The following is a 22,213-nucleotide window of genomic DNA, read 5'->3' as shown; positions in this document are numbered from 1 at the left end:
GTTGTTTTTTCAAAATGAAATGAAAAGAAGGAAGAAAGCAAGGAATGGATTTTTTACTATTCAATCAAGCTCTGACAGAAGAAGAGAGTGGAGGAAAATATCCCAGAATGTACATGTCTGAGACTAAGCAATGCACTGCCAGTATCAGTATCAGTAGCTCAAGGAGGCGTCACTGCGTTCGGTCAAATCCATATACACTACACCACATCAGAGATGACAAATAGGGAGAGATGAAGAGGACTGGATGCAAAGTCAACAGCGGCGCCCCTACAATTGGAGACTATAAGACAGACAAAGATCACTGTTGTGTTTTGCACTGAAGGCAATAAGTGCTGATGTTACAAGATGGTCACGAAACATCCTTCTCTCCTTCACAGAGGTAGGTCAAAACACATGCAAACATGAATGCAATAGCACACAAGCTGACATGAAGATACTGATATCAGGAGCTGGAATATGTGTCTGCTCTGCATTCACATGTGCACGTATGTGTGTGGGTGTTGTGTGAGTATGTATGTGCGTGTGGGTTGCGTGTGTGCATATGTGGGTGTGTGGGTGTGAGCCAGATGTGCATACTTGTGTGTGTGCGCATGGTTCAGCCAGTCATATACACCAAATCTGATTTGAACCTGCTTGAAAATGATTCTCGTTTCTAAACATCCAACCTGGATATTATTATACCTGTTCAGATCAGCACCATCACACACACACACACACACACACACACACACACACACACACACACAGCCTTCTCTTCTCTCTTTCAACACTGCTGCCAAACAGTAGACGACTATAACCGCTTGCCACTTGTACAACCAAAACTGAATCCCATCATGGGTCAGTGCCAACCAATCAACACATGATCCTACATGCCACAGAGTTCCTCTTGGTGCCATTCTCTCTCTGTTGACAGACACGTCTTGGAATCTTTTAGCAGATGAATCCCATTCCCACCATGCTGTCAAGGGTACCCCCTCGCCCATTTCACTTCCCATCCACCCCCTTTGTATTGTGGCCCAACCCTGATGGAAATAAAAACAACTGAAATCTCTCTTTTACACAAACACACAAAATATGAACACAATGACGTTTCAAATTCAGACTTATCTTATCATTTATATCAGTGCTATTATACTGCCTTGATTATGGCAAAAGATAAAATCAAACACCAACTCCAACATAGGGGATGTGGAAAAAAAGAGAGAGAAGATCTGAAAACAAAGTAGTTTTCACCCTGACAATGCATTCACACTTTGGATTTCAACCATGAACAGAATACTGAGGAGTCATCAAAGCCCACCACAAATTTGTATGTCTGACACTGCATGCGTCATGAAGCCATAGGGTGATCTAGTATAGTTTTGATCAAATAATAGAAATAATTTTAAAAGAAAAAAAAAGAAAGAAAAACGAAACAGAAGAAAAATGTGTCTGGTATCTAATGCAGCTGACACTATAGAAACAGCATGCCCCAAATATCCCTTTTTTCATTATCAGATCCATGCTTTTATATGTGTCAGTTGTGCCACAAGTCCATTACGTCACAGGACTGTTATGTCACAGGTCTGCTGTGCCACATGTCACAAGTCTCTTATGCCACAGTTCTGTTCAAGCACACAGGTACAGTTGAATGTAAAAGAGTAGCCTAGGAGATGTGTGTCACATTCTCATTTGCTGATGGTGTTTGTTCCGATAAAATGCTCGTGATCTGATGGAACATGCCTGTTATACCACAGGTCTGTTACGCCACAGTAATGTTATACAACAGGTCTGTTACACCACAGGAAAGTTATACCACAGGTCTGTTACGCCACAGTAATGTTATACCACAGGTATGTTACGCCACAGGGAAGATATACCACAGGTCTGTTACGCCACAGTAATGTTATACCACAGGTCTGTTACGCCACAGGGAAGATATACCACAGGTCTGTTACGCCACAGTAATGTTATACAACAGGTCTGTTATGCTACAGGGAAGTTATACCACAGGTCTGTTACGCTACAGGAAAGTTATACCACATGTCTGTTACGCCACAGGGAAGATATACCACAGGTCTGTTACGCCACAGTAATGTTATACCACAGGTCTGTTACGCCACAGGGAAGATATACCACAGGTCTGTTGCGCCACAGTAATGTTATACAACAGGTCTGTTACACTACAGGGAAGTTATACCACAGGTCTGTTACACTACAGGAAAGTTATACCACAGGTCTGTTACGCTACAGGGAAGTTATACCACAGGTCTGTTACGCTACAGGGAAGTTATACCACAGGTCTGTTATGCCAGTCATGTTAAACCACAGGTCTGTTATGCTAGAGATCCTTTACACTCGGAATTCCCTATGCCTATGACCTGTGACATAGTGGCATGAACCTGCTGTTACTATGTACTACCTACCCTGAGTGTTCGTTTGTGCTTGTGCACCACACTGTGAGGTTTACTTATTTGATACGATTGATTGATTTGGCAATTATCTGTCTTGACTTCAAAACCAATTACGGCACCACTGAGTTTACTTTGTACTTCTAAACTGCAGCAGTATGGCTGTTCACTGAATATTAACAACAAAACAACAACAACAAAAACAATGACAGAGAAGCTGGAAGTTATTTTAAAGATTCCACAGAGATACTTGAAAACTCAAATGCATATCAAGACAAAAAAACAACAACATCCAACCCAGAAACAATTACGAGTGGATCAGAAATGATTTACTTTCAACAATGCACAGGCATAACTTCACAAAACACAAATCAACATCCAAAATGATTTAAAAGTGGAAAGATTTTTAAAATATGACCTACTTAAATCAAGCAGTTAATAATGTAAACTTGTTTCAATACTGAATCTGAAAAATGCAATCCACAAACAATGCTCTCTCTCTGTCTGTCTGTTTCCCTCTCACTGAGTTTCAGCATTGTTTGTGGATTGTATTTTGTGTGTCTCTCAGAACAACGGTCGATATGTAAGTCAGCCTAAGTGCTAATATCTTTGCCATTTGAAAATAAAGATTCATACATTCAGCCTCACCTCCCATCCTCTTATTTAATGTTGCAGACATGACAGCCCCCCCCCCCCCCCCCCCATCTCTCGCATGCACAGACACAGACATACTGCAAGATTTCAAACAGACACATTTTTCTTTAAAATATTCTTTGCAGACAAAACCAACATTTTTTTTTCTTTTTCAGCTATTAGTGCAAAGTAAACAGGCTTGTAAATTGTATTGCATTTATTTTACAGAAGACTGTTTTACATAAAATTCAAAGATAAAATCTCAGGGGACTGTATATACACTTTGTGTGTTTAAATGAAAAGCCAAACCTAGCACAAATCCCAAAATGATACTGTAGGACAGTAAAGTATTAATCAAACAGACACAACAAAACACCACAACCATTGATGTGACAGTGCGCTGACAAGGAATTGGGGGGATGGGGATGGGGGACGGTATGTACAGATGATTGCTTGCTGTGTAATAAAGCTTCATAACTGAGTCGACCAAGGGGCCAAAAACTGTTCGTGCATCTTTCTCCTATTTCTAAAGCGTCTGTTGTTTTCCAGGTTGGCCTGTTTGCGTTTCTGATAGTGCTGGGGGTCGCACTTGAGCTTGAGCCAGTAGCGCCGGTTGTACTCCCTTTGCTTCTGGCGCCGCATCTCCTGAAGGGACTGCAGGTCTGAAAGACACAAAACCAAGTCTAAGCTTTTCTCTGGTCACCTGAAGCACGTTCTTCTCTCCCTTTTCTTTCTTTTTGAATGCTAATGTACACAATGAAATAAAAAGTTCAATAAGAATGGGCAACGGCGAGGGAATAGTATCACCAGCAGGTCCTCTGTTTTGGGGATAATGATGTAATGATGTACACACTGAAATAAAAAGTTTAATCAGAATGAGAAATGACAGGGGAATATTGTGGAATGCAAGTGAACCATTCTGCCCTTGAAATTGTATTACTGAACTTATTTCTTTTCGTCACAATATCTTTCTCTGACTGAAATTCAAACTGCTCAGGAGAGCAAGTCGCCACAGTGTAGTGCCACCCATATATTTTTTATCAGTATTCCGGTTTTTGTTTCTCATTTGACAGTCCTAATTTCACAATGTTTAGTTCTCCACGTTGCTGAGGTTTCCTTTTTTTTTTTTTTTTTTTACAAACATTTTTATAAGGTGCTGAAGCCTTTATTTTTCATGTTTCTGGTGGCTTTACTTCCCATATTCCTGGTACACTATGTTGTCTGTCTTTCTCATTTTCTCCTCAGTGTTTGAAGACTGCTGACTGTTGTTCCTGATGTGCTTTCCGTCTGGCATTCAATTCTCGCATCCTCTGTCTACTTTTCTCTTTCCATAGTTCGTATCTGTAGGGGTCTGACTTCACTTTTGTTTGCCAGTACTGTCTGTTGTACTCCTTCTTCTTCAGTTTTCTTGCTGTGGAAATGTCTGCAAAACAACGCAAAACTGATGTTTTGGAAGTGGTATATTGTGATGGATGCAGTTAAGATTAATATCAACTTTAAAAAAAATATGCCTACCTCTTCAATGACTAGAATAACTTTTTCCCAGCAACAACAACAACCTAATACTAATAACTGATAAATTAATATAATGTGTTTGTAAAGACTAGCCTGCACAATCTTTTAGTTCCAAATGAGTGAAAGCTATGAAGTGTGAGCATATTAATGACCGAAGCCTGGCTGAGTGACACAGGAAATGAATGATAAGTGCCCCTCGGCAGTTCTCAGTCAACTCTATCCAGTTAGGTGGCCTACTGTACAAATGGCTCCATATTTGTAAAGCACTTTGAGCTCAATCTGTGATCGAAGACAGGTGCTTTTAAAGTATCCATCTCAATAATAAGCTGTGACAGCCAATCTGAATCAAACTGCACAGACAGGGAGAGCACTCAATAATAGCAATCTGTTGACAGCTCCTCCAAACAAGCCAACAGTCAGTCAACTCATTTTGTCTGGAACTAGAATTCCATCATGTACATTTCAAAAATATTTTAAATTCATAAGCATTCTCTGCTAAGACACTCAAAATTACAATCTGTTCTTGGGGAAAAGGGGGCTTGGGGCTTATATATTCTTTCTTTCTTTCTTTCTTTTTTTTTTAAGTAAAGGAAGGGGAAGAATATTAAAAAAAATAATAATAATAAAAACCCAGAAAAGGGATAAGAATGAAACTCTGCAAGTGTTCAAAATAGGAGAAAAAAAAGAACAAAAAAGAAAACTGAACAAAATATAACATTAGCAATACTGAGACTGAAATGTGTTTTAAATCTTCTTTTTTTTTTTATAACCATATTCTTGCAGCTTATTTTCATCAAACTACTGACGAAACTTTCCTCACAAATTCTCTTATCTTGATCTTCATTTTCTCTCCGAGTACTAAAACCATGTACATTGTCAACTGTCAGTAATATTCTGATAATATCATTTCCACTTGGCAGTAGCATCACTGTTTGCAATTGTTGAAATGTTGAAAAAGAGAAACACAGACATGAGTTTTCAGTTCTGATACTTGTTTATGAACAAGTGCTGACACAACAGCAGCAATGACATACAAACATCCTTTTGCAGGCAAAAGACATGCATACTTGCTTGTGAAGTAGTTGTGTGTATGTGAGAGCGAGACCAAGTGAGAGACAGAAAACGAGAGAGAGAGAGAGAGGGAGGGAGGGATGGAGATAGTGAGTGTGTGCGATTATACGCGTGTCACTGTGTGCATGTGTGTTCATGAGTTCTGATGTTGACAGTGGATTCATAATTCATGAAAAGCTAGGTCAGAAATATGAACAAACCATAAAAAGGCACCATCCTTGCATGGTCATGTCATGCTTTTCTTACCCCTCCTCTTCACACACACACATGCACACATACAACCTTTCCGTCTCTATCATCCTACAAAGTGTTAGCAGTCTTCAAAAGCAGTGATAGGCCAGTGACAGCAACTCAATATCATAGTGGGTCTTATAATCTGTTTCTGTTGCTCAGTGCAGTCTTGGAGAGAGAGAGACAGAGACAGACAGAGAGAGAGAGATTTTGCAATGTGTCTACATACCCATGTGTGTGTGTGTGGCTTTGCAATTGTGCATGCATGCATAGGAAGAGAGAATCACTGAGAGATGGACACTCACGAAAGCAGACAGAAGGAGGAACAGAGGTAAAAATACAAAACCAGCAAAAAAAAAAAGAATCAGTACTATTTTTATTTCCATTCTTTTTGTGCGCTTATATAATAGTCATTAACTACAAAAACCAAACAAACCAACAACAGTACACCGATTTCTTAAAAATAAAAAACAAAATGAAGTCACACAAAATTGTTTTACAGAAAGTTTGTCAGTTTGCAGAAATGAAACTGATATTTCTTTTCCCTTGTAGACAGCATTCGACTTAATGCATATGCTTCAAGAGAAAAACCGCCAACGCCAACCCATAAATGGAACAGTTTATTGTACAAAAAAAGAAAAAAAGAAGAAAAGAAAGGAGGACACACAAGCAACATCTTTCTCATTGATGAAAGCTGTCTTTGTGTACACTGATGACCTCTTCAGCTTCCATTCCCAGATAAAGAAAATAAAATAGCATTGTACACAGTATATCAATTAACATGAATGTGAAAAATATGGAATTCCGACACTTTACTCAAAGTAATGTTACTAGAAATGAAAAGAATATAAACAATGAAAAAGCGTTGTTAGTTCTGTGGTCATGCATTCAACCGAGGCCATCAGGGGGAAGAAAAAGAACAGAAAAAAGGAAGTTAAAAAATAAAATAACATAAAAAATAAAAAGTGAACATTTGAAAATCCTTGCCAAAAGAGATGCCTTAAAGATGACACTGTCATTGTGTCAAGACTTCTAGCACAGCAGGTATGTCAAAACATGCATAAAGAAAATAAAACATTATAAGGACGACTCCTCCAAGTCAATAATATGCAACTCTGTGAAATATCATTATATGTAACTGATGATGAATATCACTTTCCTTATAATTTTCACCCCCCAAAAAACAAAAAAAACAAACAAACAAACAAAAAAAAACAGAGTGGAGTTTTTAAAACAGACACTTTCCACCTCCAGTTTTCCATCAAGCCTATGCACACATTCAAGCACTCATTCAAAGCCAAGAACTTCCTGGTAACCACCACTTCAGTTTAAAAACCATTTCAAAAGTGAAATGGTGAAAGGTGGTAGAGTGGGGAATAAACCGTTTAAACATCAGTACATGGCTCAGACTTCATTTGTCAGAACAGCCCACTGGCCTTTTTCTTTAAAGAAAACAGATGTTCCGTTTCTGACAAAAACCTAAAAACGGAAATCCATCTCAGGACGGAAGTGTTGCACCCATACATAAACCTGGAAGCAACCTGAATGCTGGACAGGTGCAATGACCAAGTAGGCAGGCCATTATTCATAGCTACACCTTTTTTCATAATTTAAAAAAGAAAAGAAAAAGTCTTTCAAAATAACTGGGTTTTTTTGTTTTTGTTTTTTTTGGGGCTTTTTTTTTTTTTTTTTGATGTCTCAAGAACACTGATAATTCCCACCAATTAAACATTTTCAGTTATCAATGATGCTCAAGACACTTCTCAATCAAGAGAGGCGGGGGCAGTGGAAGCAGCAGTTCACTGAGGAAAGGGCCATAGCCCCATTTTCTTCATCTTCTTTCTCTCCCTATACTTCCTGTTGATGTCACGCAACATTTGAATCCTTCTGGCGTAACGCACAGGATCCTGCTTCAGGCGCTGGTAATTCTCCCGGTACCGTACCCGCGCCAGTTCTGTAAGACAAGGGGATGTGCATTACTGCTGGGTGCTTGGTTTCTCAACACTGTGTTAATGTTAGGATTTTCTCAGCTTTCTCATCACATTTTGATCTACAGACATGGGAATGTATGCTGCCGAGGATGCAAACAACATAACTGTATGTCTGTGCTGCAGTGCTAAATTGACTTGATTTATGTTCCTTGGAGGGAAAGCGGCCCACAGGGCGTACTGAATGCATTGTGGCAATGACATACAACGGGCACAAGACAACGATTCAATGGAAGCAGGTGGATCATTTGCATTACAATCACACAAACTGAATATCAAATCTGCATCAGATTATGGGTGGGACTTATGAAATGGGGAAAATACTCAAAATACAAACTGCACAAATTTCTATATTTTTGGAATTGATTTTTCATTTCATTGTACTTTTCATGCTGCCTTCACATATTTCTTTATTTTGACCTAAATTTCATTTCTGTCAATTTCATTAAACATTTTCTGGTCAGTGTGTTTTCTGGTCAGTGTATTATCTATATACATCTGCATTTCTGGGCTGCAAACCCCCCTCCCTCCCTATACAAACACTTGTCTCACCCCCTACCTCCTCCACTGCTTTTTTATATTTTTGAAAAGCATCTAAGTACAGTTATTTTATGATGGAAAAGTAGTTTGATTTCCTCCACTTCCAAGTTGTTATTAAAAAAAAAAAAAGGGGGGGGGGAGGGGGGGGGCGGCGGGGGGGTTGGGGAGGGGAGTGGGGGGGGGGGATTTTTTGAAAAATGTGTGTGTGTTTGTGTGAAAGCTTTAAAAACTGAAATATCAGTCCTTTCCCCTGAAATAGCAGGCAAACAGGCAAAGACAGAAGCACGCCCTAAAAGATGCGATTATCAAAGTTTGTGATGATATACTGATATTCTCCTTTCCTCCCGATTAATTGTTTCTCTTTGTGTATAAACTTATATGACTGACAATCAGTGTCAGTTGTGTCTTTTTAAACTGAAGCTCCTTTTCCATAAAACAGAACTACCATAGTGGCCGATGCACTCTTGGAACTCCTTTCCCACTTAGCGGAACTGTCACAGTGACTGCAGCAACCTTCAAAAGCCACTGCTGCAAACGGTATCCTCATTTCATCAGATGAATCCTTGAAACCCCATATCCATGGAACAGAACAACCACAATCTAGACAATTACAAAAGCAACCTTCAAAATCCACAAACCGGTCTTCAGCTGAATAACTGAAACCCCATTTCCATGGAGCAGTGGTACCACACAGAAAGCTGAAATGCTACAGTGATTGCCAGACTACCACAATGGATGCTGCTACAGTCTTCGGCAGCCACTGCTGCTCACCTTAAGACTCTTCTATGTCCAACAACAATAACGGTGGTAACAATCTTCCAAAAGCCAACTCTGCCTGCAGTGTTTCTTTCTCAGGTGTTTATGGCATTTTTTTTTTTTTTCAGGTGTGTCTGGCCTCTCTCAACCTCTGCATCCTACGCTTGCGGTTGGCATTGATCTTCTCAAGCCTTATCCTGTAGCGCAGAGGGTCCTCCTTCAGCTTCTGGTAGTACCTCTTGCAGCTGGCCTTATTCTTTTCCTGCTCCAGGCGCAACCGCCACTCTGCAAGACACCACCACCACATGTTAGACTCTGCCTGGGAGACAGGGGGGGTCAGCGGAAATCTTGAAACAGGTTGCAAAAAAAAGAGGCTGGTGTGTGGGAAGTTGTCTGTGCTTTACTACGAAATCCAATGTGCATCGTATCTGTGAATCACATGTACTGGTGATACGGGTCTATATCTTGAATATATCCATCCGGCAAGGAAATGCCAGCAGGTAAGTAAGACTCCACCTGGGATGAATAAAAGGGACTACCATATTAGCTAAACTGATTACATTTCCACACATAAGAATGACCGCCAATTCTTGCCACAATGGTGCAGTAGTTTACAATTAACAATAGTGAGCTGAGAAGCTTTGTCTGGACCCTATTGTTGCCAACATTTATCACCAGTATCTATTGGTGTACATGGTATTTCTTGTTAGTCTTTATTCATTTTATCAATCACTTATTATTTTCATTCTGCACTGTTACTATTGCTTTTCATGTGCTTGGTTATTTTTGCATCTTGAAATCTTAAGATCCGATGTACATGTTTATAGATTTTAATGAGCTATTTCCAGATCATTCTGTATTTTGCATCAAATACACAGACAACCCTGTGCTAAACTTCATTCTTATTCTCATCTAATTTTATTTATTTATTTTTTTTATTTTTCTTTTTTTGTTTGTTGTCGTTTTGTTGGTGTCAAGCACAATATAGCTAACTTTACAATACTTAACAATCTTTCCTTTAAAATCTGATTAAAGAACTACTTTTCACATTTCACCTCTTTCAGGTCATGGATGTGGTTTGGTTGTGATGAGGTGGATAGGAAAGCCAAAAAAAAGAAGGAAAAAAAAGGGTGTGTAAAACCTAAAATTTCCATCTGGAACATCACAAAACTTGTCCCAAGTCATTTCCACTCCACTTTTTCCATCACTGCAGCTTCTTTTGTTACAATCCATGCTGAATGCCACACTTTGTGTTGAAAGGAGATGTGCATCTAACTCAATAGGAGGGAGGGATCATAACTCAGTATGAGGGAGGGGAGGAAATGTTTGTGAAACATTATCAACTATTTCCAGTGTTGAAAGTAAAAATATAACACTGTACAGTCCAGTCGACATCGCTTATTACACCACTGTCGCAGGCGATAGTAACACTGAAAGAAACTGAAAAGAGATCAGAAAATGAGAACAAGAACCACCCATGAACATTTGTCATGCTAAATGAAATCCAAGATCTCAATGGTATTTCCTATCTCACTGTTATTTCCTGTTACATGGGTATTGCCTATCATGAAAAGTCACACAAACCACTTGCATTCCAATTGTTCAAAGAAACTGAATGTCACTGATCCTCCCACCACTGTTCCACATTTTGTTCCAGCACATTTTGACTGTCACCCTCTACTGCCTGTGTGACAAACAGCGGATCATCTGGCACCGAAACCTGCTGAGAACCACCTGGACTAATCATGGGGAACCTTTTTCTTTTAATTCTGGCATAACGCTGAGGATCTTGTTTCAGTCTCTCGTAATAGCGCCTGCATTTCGCTCTGTTCTGATCTCTCTTTTTGAGGTACCTCGCCATCCCTGCAAGAAAGCAAACACCGTATCAGTTGACACATCTTCTGAAAAGTCTTTAAAGAAAAATGTTGGAACTGTTCTGTGCAAAATTTATACAATGAAGTGCCTCAGTGAAGGACCAGATCTTCCTTAGCAATGGTGTTTGGAACTGCTTATATCATAATAATGGTGTGGAAGCATATCAACCTATCTTGACATTTTGAACACATAAGATTCCATTTCAAAAGACGAATCTGTTATAAACTGTGCTTACTGCAGAAACATCAGCAGCTTTGGAGACGCAAGTGCCACAACTCTACCTTGTCTTTTGATGTTATACTAATTCATAGTATGGGCTAAAACAACACAGATACTGAAAGCTTGATAGTGATTTTGTAAGTTCTTTGTCTTCCCTGATAACAGGATATGGTTGTGGCCAAGTGTCCTCCCAGTTGGGAAAGGTGGGTGGGAACTGGTGGTTACTACATAATACCCTATAGTATAAATAAAGGCCAAAAGGCAGAACAGGTGGGAACTGCTGTCACACAGCTGGAAAAGACAACCCACAAACCTTGCCAAATTTAAAATAAACCAATCATCAAGTACAAGGCCAAAAGTTTCTTCCAAACTCAGCAGCTTAGATACAAAGAAAACAAAACTACAAAATGACTAAATCAACAGGGTCTAAATCAGCAAGCCTCTCTTCAACAAATGTCCAAGCTGTCACACCAAACTGTTAACCTCACAGTGATACCATCAAAAAATCAAACTTCACCCATGACCATCTACAAAGTACTCAGGTCCAAGGGATTCCTCTGGTGCCATTATATTTTATAGCTCAAGGAAGTTAAAAAGAAAAGGTAACCCTGATTTACATCAACTAGGTCCAAAATAAAAAGATTAAAAACCACCAAAAACTAACCCTGACCTCTCGGATGCAAAACCAAAATACAAAACTAGACTTGGAAAGCATATACGAGCTTTTAAAGGTCATGTCTAAATGGAGATTTTTTAAAAAAAAGGATAGATTCTTTAGAATTAAGAAAAGAAGTCAGTTTTCAGACAAAAACAACGAAAATGGGAAATGAAGACAGCCACAAAGACTTTCCATTCCACAAGTTTGAATACCTGGTACTATCCACAACTTCCAACCTGACCTCTGAGGGAAACAAAGAAAGCGTGGGAGAAGATTCAAAATCAGAGAGTCCAGAAAGGATATATATAAGAAAAGGAACAGATTACATGCTTGTTATAGATTATGAACAATTGCCTAATTTTTGTTCTCTGTTCCACCACAACTGTTCTGTATCTACACCATTCATCTCAAACACACATATTTGTGGAGATACAGAATTTTTGTTCAATTTTGCAGGTTTGTTTGTTTTTGTTTTTGTTTTTTTCCTTACTTTGTTTTCTGTCCACATCTTTAATTCATCCTACACAGATCATGCCACATGAAAGATAATCTATCATGTGTCACGATCTGCATGCAACAGTCATGCACACACGTTTTGTGTATATCTGTTCTTCTCATTCTCCCTTGACTGTGTGAAGAATCAGTGGGGCACAGCACAGAACCACCGTTCACCAGATCCCTCCAGGTCTGGGTATCTTTCTTCTCCTGTAACTCTGTAATTAGCCATTGGGGCTCCATACAGATGAACTGTTCACCAGATTCCTCCAAGTGTACATATGTATCTCAATCAATGTACATTACAACTTAACCAGCTGCCGGTAAGTTTCCACCATCTGTATGACAGTCGTGTCCAACTATGACCATCAGAACAGCAGAGGAAGCAACTGCTGTCCCGAATATCTGAGAAAGAATCTGATTATAGTGTAGCGTGTCTTGCCCTCTTTCCTTAGCAAAAGTTAATGTGTCCACTGAGGCCGTGCAATTTTCTGATGGTCGCTGGCTGGCTGCTCTCCAAGTCTCTACACTATCCATTGCAAAGGTCAGGTCCATTGAAGCTGCACAGGTTTCGGAGGGTGGCAGCTCTCTGTCTCATTCTCTCCTTTCTGCGACCATACCGATAGGGATCCTGTTTCAATCGCTCGTAGTACCGCCGGCTCCTTTCTCGGCTCTGAGCTCTTCTGCGCTCTGTAAGAACAACCAGCGCTGACAGTTAGCCCAAAACTGCTCCGACAGGCGTGCCAACACTAACATAAATCGGCAAGTTTGCCACCATTCTTGAACACACCATCCACATGTGAAAATGCTGACAGCCATTCATACAACCCAAAAAAGGCTTTCCATCAACAAAAATGACAAATCTAACAACCTCCTTTAAAATAAAATAAAAATAAAAATATTACTAATACTTGTCTGAGTATGGAAACGAAATGAAGCTGCAGGCAGTCCTAGACACACCCATCCAACCCACAATTCTCTTCACAAAAGCAAAGTGATGAAATCGAGCTTACTTCTGATCCATCCAAATAATAATATCTATCATGACCAACTAAATGAATCCAATTTCCAGTCAACATCTCAAATACAGCTAGTCAATATTGTCTCTTATCCAGTCCCAATGTGAACGTTAAAATGTTAAAGTTCACAAAAGCAGAGTGTGATCGATCAAAAATGATGCTTCTTTGATGACACACTGTCTGATGAACATAAAAGAAGAAAAGCGGATTTGTGAACCAGCAAGGATTAGTGGAGTATATGATAAATTTGCTATTTACACCTTTTTTCGTTTTGTTTATCTTCATGCAATAAATCTAGATTTTCCCTTGAGTCCGGAAACAAACCAACCTCTTCAGTACACGTAGTGCTACTGCGCTTATCCATTTTTACTTTTAATGCCAGTGCTAATCAAGAATCCATAATGAACAAGAGGTGAGAATCTATTACATTTATGTAATGACAATGTGAACAAATTTATCAAGTTTCTGTTTAACATAGCTTTTTACAACAGACATCCAAAAGCTTCAAATCCCAACACCAAATAACAAGTTTCCTGAGTTAGATATTTTTTTTGTTCTGAACAAGTATCTTATGAATTATAAAAACACTCGAACACTGACTGATCACTCATCAGCCAACAAGTTTAGAAGGTTGAGACAACCTAACCTGTGGTATGTTTATGCACTGGCGTTCAAAATAAATATTTTTTCATGAAATGTTTAAATGAGTAATGTGTTTCCTGTGGAATGACATTAGTTTCAACACAGTCAGCTTGTTAATAGCAGCTTGCTTTTCAATTCCATGCTTCATCTACAGCTGAACCGATTCAAACACTGACAGAAGAAACTTGTTTTATTTAACGGATGCTGGGATCAGACGAATCCCCATTCACTGTGGTGGTTGCTGAGGGGGATTCCAATGGAGGTTTTTCATGGCTTTGTTCAGAGCGATAGATTTCAGTCTCCTAGCGTAGCGCTGTGGGTCTTGCTTCAGCCTCTGATGGTATCGGCGGTTCATCTCCCTCTTCCGCTCTCTCTGTTCCTCCATGCGCTGGAGGACGGCCAGTTCTGGAAGGAAACAGGTCACAGAGTGAGGCCAAGTGTCAGGGCACACAGCTCAACTGTGGTCACACCAGGGTCACAGGTCTTCTTAAGGGCTATACTTGATCAGCAGATGGACATGTGCAAACAGGTTCGTTTAAATAAAGATCAGTTCTAACTGACCAAATTTCAGTTCCCTGTGTTCAAGTTAAAGGAGGAAAGGCAGTGTGAGATACTCCATTTGAAAATCATTGTTGTGTGCTTTCTTTACTGGTTGTGGCAGTTAAGTTCCTCAATTTCATTTTGCTTCAAATTACTTTTCCTTTTTGTTCACAAACTGACATGAAAAAAAATCACATCCACAAAAAGCAACAACAGAACAGCCATCATTTGGTGTACATGTATATGATTTATCTGTGATGATTTAGCAGATGATCCCAGGGAAAACCATCCCACAAAAGACTACTATCCAATGTGGTATGTCCATGATAACAAGGAAAAAAATGACAGTTCTTTCAAATAATGCTTTGTCCCCGGTGAAGAAAGCAAATATAGAAAGCAGCAAAAGCCCATGGATGTAACTGGTTTGTTGCATACAACAGCTGATATATTCAACTCACAATTCTAAACTTTTTTCTACTCTTGTTAAACTAGAACTGTCATAAGTATGAAAAACGTCATAAACAATTTTGCAATAAAAAGTATGCCTCAAAAACAAGTCAAATACATTGCTTTTAGTGCGCAACATAACTTCCCACTGATTCAATTGTAAAAATGAAAAGTAACTGTCAGACACAAGACCTTATTTCAAGTAAGGGGTCAGCATTTATTCAATGATCATAATAAACTGAATTATCTTTTTAATGTGTTACATCATGTCCAGAATCTATATATTTTAACATGCCACTACAACTCTCTCAATTTCATGAGCTTTTCTTTATGTTATTATTTTTGGTGGTAATAAAAACAAATACTTGACATTAAATTCAAGTGATTGTGAATAATTATCTATTAGTACATCCTGTGTTAACAGCTCTTTTAAAAAATGTGCAATGACTGCTAACAAATGCTTCTTCTCAACAAAACAACATTTTTTGTTTTAAAAGACCATCCACTTGAAGACAATAACTTCCATTTTGAGTTTCACCCAGGGCTGAATGGAATGAACAATGATGAATCAACCTGTTGTTGCTGTTTGTTTTGTTTTTTTCTTGCAGATGAGGGTTTATTGTTCCTTTACTGCCACTGATGAGGCGCCGATGGTTTGTGATGTAGACTTTTCAAAGCTTTGTTCTCAGCGATAGATTTCAGTCTCCTAGCGTAGCGCTGTGGATCTCGCTTCATCTTCTCATGGTATCGGCGGTTTACCTCCTTTCTCCGTTTTTTCTGTTCCTCCATGCGCCTGAAGGTCTCCAGTTCTGGAAGGAAACAGGCCAAGTGTCAGGGCACACAGCTCAACTGTGGCTACACCAGGGTCACAGGTCTTTTTGTGCTTTACATCTCATTAGAAAATTACACAGATTTTGATATTTAGTTCTCTGTCTTTGGTTATTAGTCTCAAATAATACTGCAAGTACAGTTTTGAAAATGAATGCTGTATGGTCTTAAAAATCAAATAAGTAAGCTCTTTTGATAATCAACATTTGTGATCTTTGTTCATTATCTTAAAATAAACATTAATATCATCAAGAAGTCTGTGTGTACTTTAGAATGTGGAACAGTTCTTTATGACATAGCTTCCTTCCCCCTACTTAAAGAAGTGTGTTGGCCATATGTACATTCACATCAACAAAATCTGAATTTGTAACATGGGATATGCGAGATGTTTATTTTTACTTTCAAAGTAGTACATTGACTGTGTGCACATTTATCATCAATATTTCCATGCTAAAAATGGAATTTGAGCAACATGGTTATATTTCCGACAAAATGGTGCTAGATTCAACCTGTTCACCAGCTGTTTTTAAACTTGTCAGCTACATTTCTTTCAAAGTCATCAATTAACACCCATCTGACCATAAATGCTTTTTTTTTTTTTTTTTTTTTCATGCAAACATGTTTCCACTTGTTCTGTTTAGATAAAGCCAAACAACAACAAAATTTAATATTAATTTAGAGATGAATGATTTGGTACAGCACAAGTTGACAGTTTTGGTTGAGCAGATTGTATTTTTCATCCATTGAGCATGCTCCAATACATCCATTGAGCATGCTCCAATACAGCCCAAGGGTAATATGAAGTTTCTATCAGTCCAGAAGTGTCTGGAGATGAGGTTTTGGTTTTCAAAGTATCTTCTTCCTGCTCTTGTTTTTTCTTTCTTTTCAGACATGCCACCACAAAAAAGCTTCTAAGCAAATATCAGATAATTTACACACACACACACACACACACACACATTTATACACACAAGTATAATATCTGAGGATCAGAAAAGGGGTATATGTGGAAGAAAAACACACATCAAATCACTTGACTGTAGGATGGTTTCATCCAACAAATAAAAGTTTTACATAAACTGTTCAGAATTTCTGTAAACTAACATCACACATATTCACTTCCTACTTCACATGACCAAAAGAAAAAAGTATATCAAAAAGGATTATTTCAGCATGGTTTTAGCCTTTAGTTCATGCAAATGGATCCATCCATCTCCCCACTCCCTAAGCCAAATTATAACCAGTGACATGCTTTCTACTGCTGTAAAGGTTGAACATAATGTTCAGCTGGCAAGATATTTCATTGTAAAAGTTGTATTGATTGAAAAATAGAAGACTATTTTTAGACGGTAGGACATGATAGGGTAGTGAACCGCAGCAATGAGGAAAGGGAGGGGGAGTGGGGAGGGGTGCGGGTTGGGAAGCAAGGCCTCAGCCCAACTTTAAGAATGAATTGCTGAAGAGGAGTGGGGATGGAGGTGGGGAAAAAATGGGAGGGAGGGCAAGGGGAGGGAGAAGGGATGAGAGAAGGTGGATGTGAAGGTGACACAACCTGCACACTACACCACCAACATCTCCCATTTTCAGACTGCACTCCACACCAAATTTTTTTTTCTGGATTTATTGTTAATACAATTGCACGGCAGTTCTCAACTTATATTAAAAAAAATAAAATAAAATAAAAAGAAAGTAAAAACTAAAATGAATGGCAGACTGGGATTGAGTAATCCAACTGCGAGAATCTGATGTTCGTTTTGTTCTGTTCATGGCCATACACTTCTCTCTTCTGCTAAAACAGCCATGTTACAGAAAGTGACAACAAAACTGCACCCAATTTATTTATTTTAACATTTTCTAAATTACTACTTCTAAAATATGTATTGCTTCAGTTTCCACACATTCATTTCATACTCATGTTTCTCAAAACTGCCTGATTCGCCATGTTTATAATATCAGAGACAATACCACAAATCCCAGTTCGATAGTGATTCAAAACCACCAGCACCAGCGACAGTCACAATCCACTATCTTTCACATTGAAGGTTTGCCAGTTCATCATCTTTTTTCTCATTCGGAAAAGCCGGTTGTTCCTCACATTGGCCTCCTTCCAACGCGCAAAACGGACCGGGTCTTCCTTCAGTTTTTCCCAGTACCTCTTGTTCGACTCCCGTTTCTGAGCTCTGGATTTCTGGAGAGAATCCGTCATCCCTTGTTGATAATTCAGTGCCTCTGCAACATGCACCGCAACCACTCTTCAGGGTACGTCCATGACAAGGAGACAGGAGTTCAAAAAAAGAGGGGTTTAAAAATATAAAAAAATTATGGGGGGGGGGGAACCCAAACAAAAATATGTAGCGGTATGTCCATGACAAGGAAACAGCAGTTGAGAGAAAAAAACAAAAATATGTTGCTTCTCTTGATTTTCCCATTATTTTTCCATAAAGAAATCGGTCTTTATCGATAGGTCAACAGACTGCAAGCAGGTATGACACACAATGCCTTTCCTGTTTGTGATACTGACAGAGCCTTACTTGGGAATCCTCCATAACACGTCTGTCCCTCTGTGTGTGTGTGTGTGTGTGTGTGTGCATTAGTCCATCCAATATCAGTGTCATTAAAACTACATATGGATACACTCTTATCTATACCTTCTTCAAATATAATATCTGCAGCATTTAGTATTTGTCAGTTCCATAAAATCAAAAGGGCATTGCTGATCATAAACCTGATAAATTCAGTCAGTCGATTCACATAAAATGATGGTGAAGGGCAGCTAATGATAGAAGTCAGTTGATTCACACAAAATGGTGATGTGAAGCTAAACAAAAGGTTTTAATTTGCAGTGATGATCCTCTGGTTCTGTGTCATGTCCAACAATCCACTGGCTCATCACAGAGTCATCTGGAGTATCCAAACAGTCAGCCACGTTGACCAAGACATTTCATTCTGGGTGAGAACACCACCTTTGTTGCTTTTGGGGTTGTTTTTGTTGTTGTTGTTGTTTCTTTCTTTCTTTTTTTCTTTTCTTTTTTTCATGATGCAAGAAGTTATGGTGGAACAGTCAATGACAACATTTTACACACATCCAAGCTGAGAGGCAGTGGGAGAGAGAGGGGGAAAAGAGATGGTCATCATCTCCCTAAATTTTAAGCAGTCACAGTTCTAATTAATATCAATTTTACTGTTTCATGACTCCATTCACACTGACAATGCTGCTCAGCAGCTCCCCGGAAAGAGAAATGTATGTAAAATATGAGTGTGAGGTAAAGCTTCCACTGGTTTGCAGTTAACAACACACAATGACACATGAATACACACATGAATGCACGCACATGTGCACAAGCACATACACAAGCAGGGTTTATCTTGAAATCATGTTTATTGAACATCAGGCATTTCAGACGGAGAAATACGCACTGCTTGTTTTTTCAATGAGGTAATATTTTTCTTTTCACATTCCGCATGCCCTATTTGTTCCATGTATTTATTCATCCTACTTTCTCATATATATATATATATATATATATATATATATATATAATATATATATATATATATATATATATAGAGAGAGAGAGAGAGAGAGAGAGAGAGAGAGAGAGAGAGAGCTGTAGGATCAATTCAAAATATGACCACAAAATAAAAGGAGAGAAAAGGAATGCTCAATGAAACCACCAAGATTTTTCAATATTAAAGTTTCAAAAGCTAAGTACACTCATAGTCCTAACGCACGCAAAAAAAAAAAAAAAAAAAAAAAAAAAAAAAGCAAGCCACGGAGAAGCAGGGAAAAACTGACAATTGGCAAAGTAATACTCAAAGGATATTCATTTCACATGCAGAGTAGGAAACTCCAAGGCTGATCATACCACTTCCAAACATGTAGTAAGCAGGACATCATTCAGGTGAACAAGTCTGATTTTTTTTTTAAATAGTGTTTTATCCCAAATCCAGTAATCAATTTCATGTACAAGACCAAATATCCAATCATTTAATTCAAAATTGTATGTTATTACCATGATAAGAACTCCTGACCTTTTTCATGTTTCACATAAACAACTGAATTATTCCCTTCTGTGTGTTGATTCTATGATACACAACCCTCGTCTTCTCTCTCTCTCACACACATACAGAAAAAGACCAGACCATGTAAGAGTGCATATATATAAACTCTCATGTGAGGTGGATGGGCGTGTCTCTGTGAGTGCATGAACATGAACGCAATCTTGTTTAGGGAGTGTCAACATAGCTGGGTAAACAGCACCCCCCCCCCCCCCCCCCCCCAAAAAAAAACACCTTCCCAAGAGAAACACAAAAGACGGAAACAGAAAAGAAGGAAAAAAACAAAACAAAATTAATGCAGTCCAACATTCTAAAACGCTTTCTACTCCAAGAGGTCACCATAGCACCAAAACAATACACACATGCATTCAAAACTCAAGACAAGAACTAAATGTACGTGGCCGTATACAGACAAACCAACTCCAATACACACCCCTGTACACAGGAGCAGGTTGTGTATAAATAACCAGTCCTCTTAAATTATATAAAAGAATGTTTCAGATCATGATATGCAATCTGACAGATTGAGACAGATAAGCATTAAAAGGAGAAAACATTTAGAAGTGATGTTCTCCGTAGGGTTCTTTTAAAAGATGTCTTTCAGATCATGAGATGCAATTTGAAACTAACAAATCAATATTTTCACTGAAAAACAGAAGCCATTTTCTCTTTTCCTCTGTGATAACCACTTCATACAAAGTTTACAACAACAAAAGTTTAAAGCACAATGCGAAGCACTTCGGGTGGGTGTTCTGTGTAAGTTTACACCAAGTCCATGCTTTCACAATCATCCAACCAGCCAACCCTATTTTCACAACTCTGTCCTGACCTCTCCATTTCTTCCACATCACTAATCAAGTCAGTACTGTTCCACTATGTTGTGTTCCAATAAAAAAATTTTTTTTAAATTAAAAAAAAGAAAAGAAAAAGTACTTTTGGATTTTTTTTTTTTTTTTTTAAACCGAACTTGATGCCAAAATCTTATTCAAACCATCCCTCTTCTGATCACATGGTCTTTTTGCCCATTAACTTTTTACTACTGACTTATTTGTTCTGAAAGTTTTGAAGCAATGGAAGAATGCAGCACTGAGTTTTGAAATCTTTTTGCTGTGAACAGAGCACTTGTGCCAAGTCCTACAAGCACTCTCTCTCTCTCTCTCCTCAGTGCTGCCAAAACTGGCTGTGTTGTTTAAATTTTCTCATGTTCCTTAACTCTTTCCATCTGGCATAACGCTGTGGATCTTGCTTCAGTTTTAAGTAGTGTCGCCTGCTGGTTTCCCTGCTGATGGCTTTTTTGTGCTCTCTCTTGGCCCATTCTGAAACAAACAAGCCACAGGCTCATCTCCGTGCCAGAAAAAAGAAGAAATATTCTCAAGGTTGAAGAGTCATTTAATTCCAAAGCCTGACAACTTGTGGTTTCCTGGAGTGTGATCATTTGACAAGAAAAGCCTGATGACAAAGTGTTGGGTTACCATTACTTTTCCCTTCCCTCCTCATATACTGAAATGTTGATAGTTAATGTTTACAATAATACCCTGCAAATCAAATTTGTATCACAATTAGTCTTTTATTTTCTTCATTCTTTTTAGATCTGATGCTCATGCTTTTCTTTTTTTTTCTTTTTTTCGACGTAAATATAAAAATTCTTAACAGAAGCCTGCTTTTATGTTCTAGTCAACAGGCAATGTCATACTTAACTTCTCAAGTCTTTGTACACTGATAAGGTATCCTTGCCAGTACTTTGAATGCAGTACTTTGAATGACCCAGGTTGCCCTGTGAGTTCTTCAGTTACCAGGTCAAGTTTGAATGCTTTTCACAGATAACAGGTAACTTTGCAGTGGCAAAGTAACCATGAAAGTCCTTGTTTTCCATGACTTGGTGAAGTAGTAAGTTTTTTTTTTTTTTTTTCCCCCGGTCCAGCTGCCAAAGATAACAACAATTGCATCACTGCTGGAATCCCAGTTGCTGCATCTTCCACTTGCGTCGCAGTCGGTACTTGCGGTTGTTTAATTTGTTGATTTCCCTCCTCCTAGCAAGCTGCTCAGGGTTTTGCTTCAGCCTCAACCAGCGCTGATGATTGGCCAGTCTTTGTATGACTGAAAGAGACAAGAAATTTCTTCGGCTTGTGGCGCATTTTGCAGTGTATAATTACAAGATTTTATTTTAAAACATATCACCAAGAACTGAATAGATAAAGACAAGTAACTAAGTTGTACTCTAGCAAATGACAACCTCCTTTCTTTCTTAAAAAAACGACAAACACCAAAAACCAAAAACCCCATTATCAATGTATATATATACGTTTC

The 22,213-nt window shown here is 38.6% G+C and overlaps 1 protein-coding gene across 24 annotated transcripts in view; it reads right to left on the bottom strand.

Annotated features, from left to right (window-relative positions):
* Positions 1–22,213, bottom strand: part of LOC143293573 (uncharacterized) — a 128,386-nt gene that overhangs the window by 68,695 nt on the left and 37,478 nt on the right. Inside the window, exons 4-5 of one of the 24 annotated variants that reach the window (XR_013056787.1) lie at positions 19,880–21,222; positions 17,943–18,076 (exon numbers count right to left, since the gene is read on the bottom strand). The exons of 13 other annotated variants lie outside the window; for them this stretch is intronic. Coding sequence is in view for 9 of the 11 variants with exons in the window: in XM_076604560.1 (XP_076460675.1) it covers positions 10,743–10,987 (245 nt within the window). In the remaining 2 variants the exon portion in view is untranslated. 10 more of the 24 variants (XR_013056786.1, XM_076604573.1, XM_076604587.1 and 7 more) reach the window with 10 other exon arrangements.

The sequence above is a fragment of the Babylonia areolata genome, chromosome 19 (genome assembly GCF_041734735.1).
Source record: "Babylonia areolata isolate BAREFJ2019XMU chromosome 19, ASM4173473v1, whole genome shotgun sequence".
Lineage (NCBI taxonomy): Eukaryota > Metazoa > Mollusca > Gastropoda > Neogastropoda > Buccinidae > Babylonia > Babylonia areolata.
This window is presented reverse-complemented; position numbering and strand designations above follow the sequence as displayed.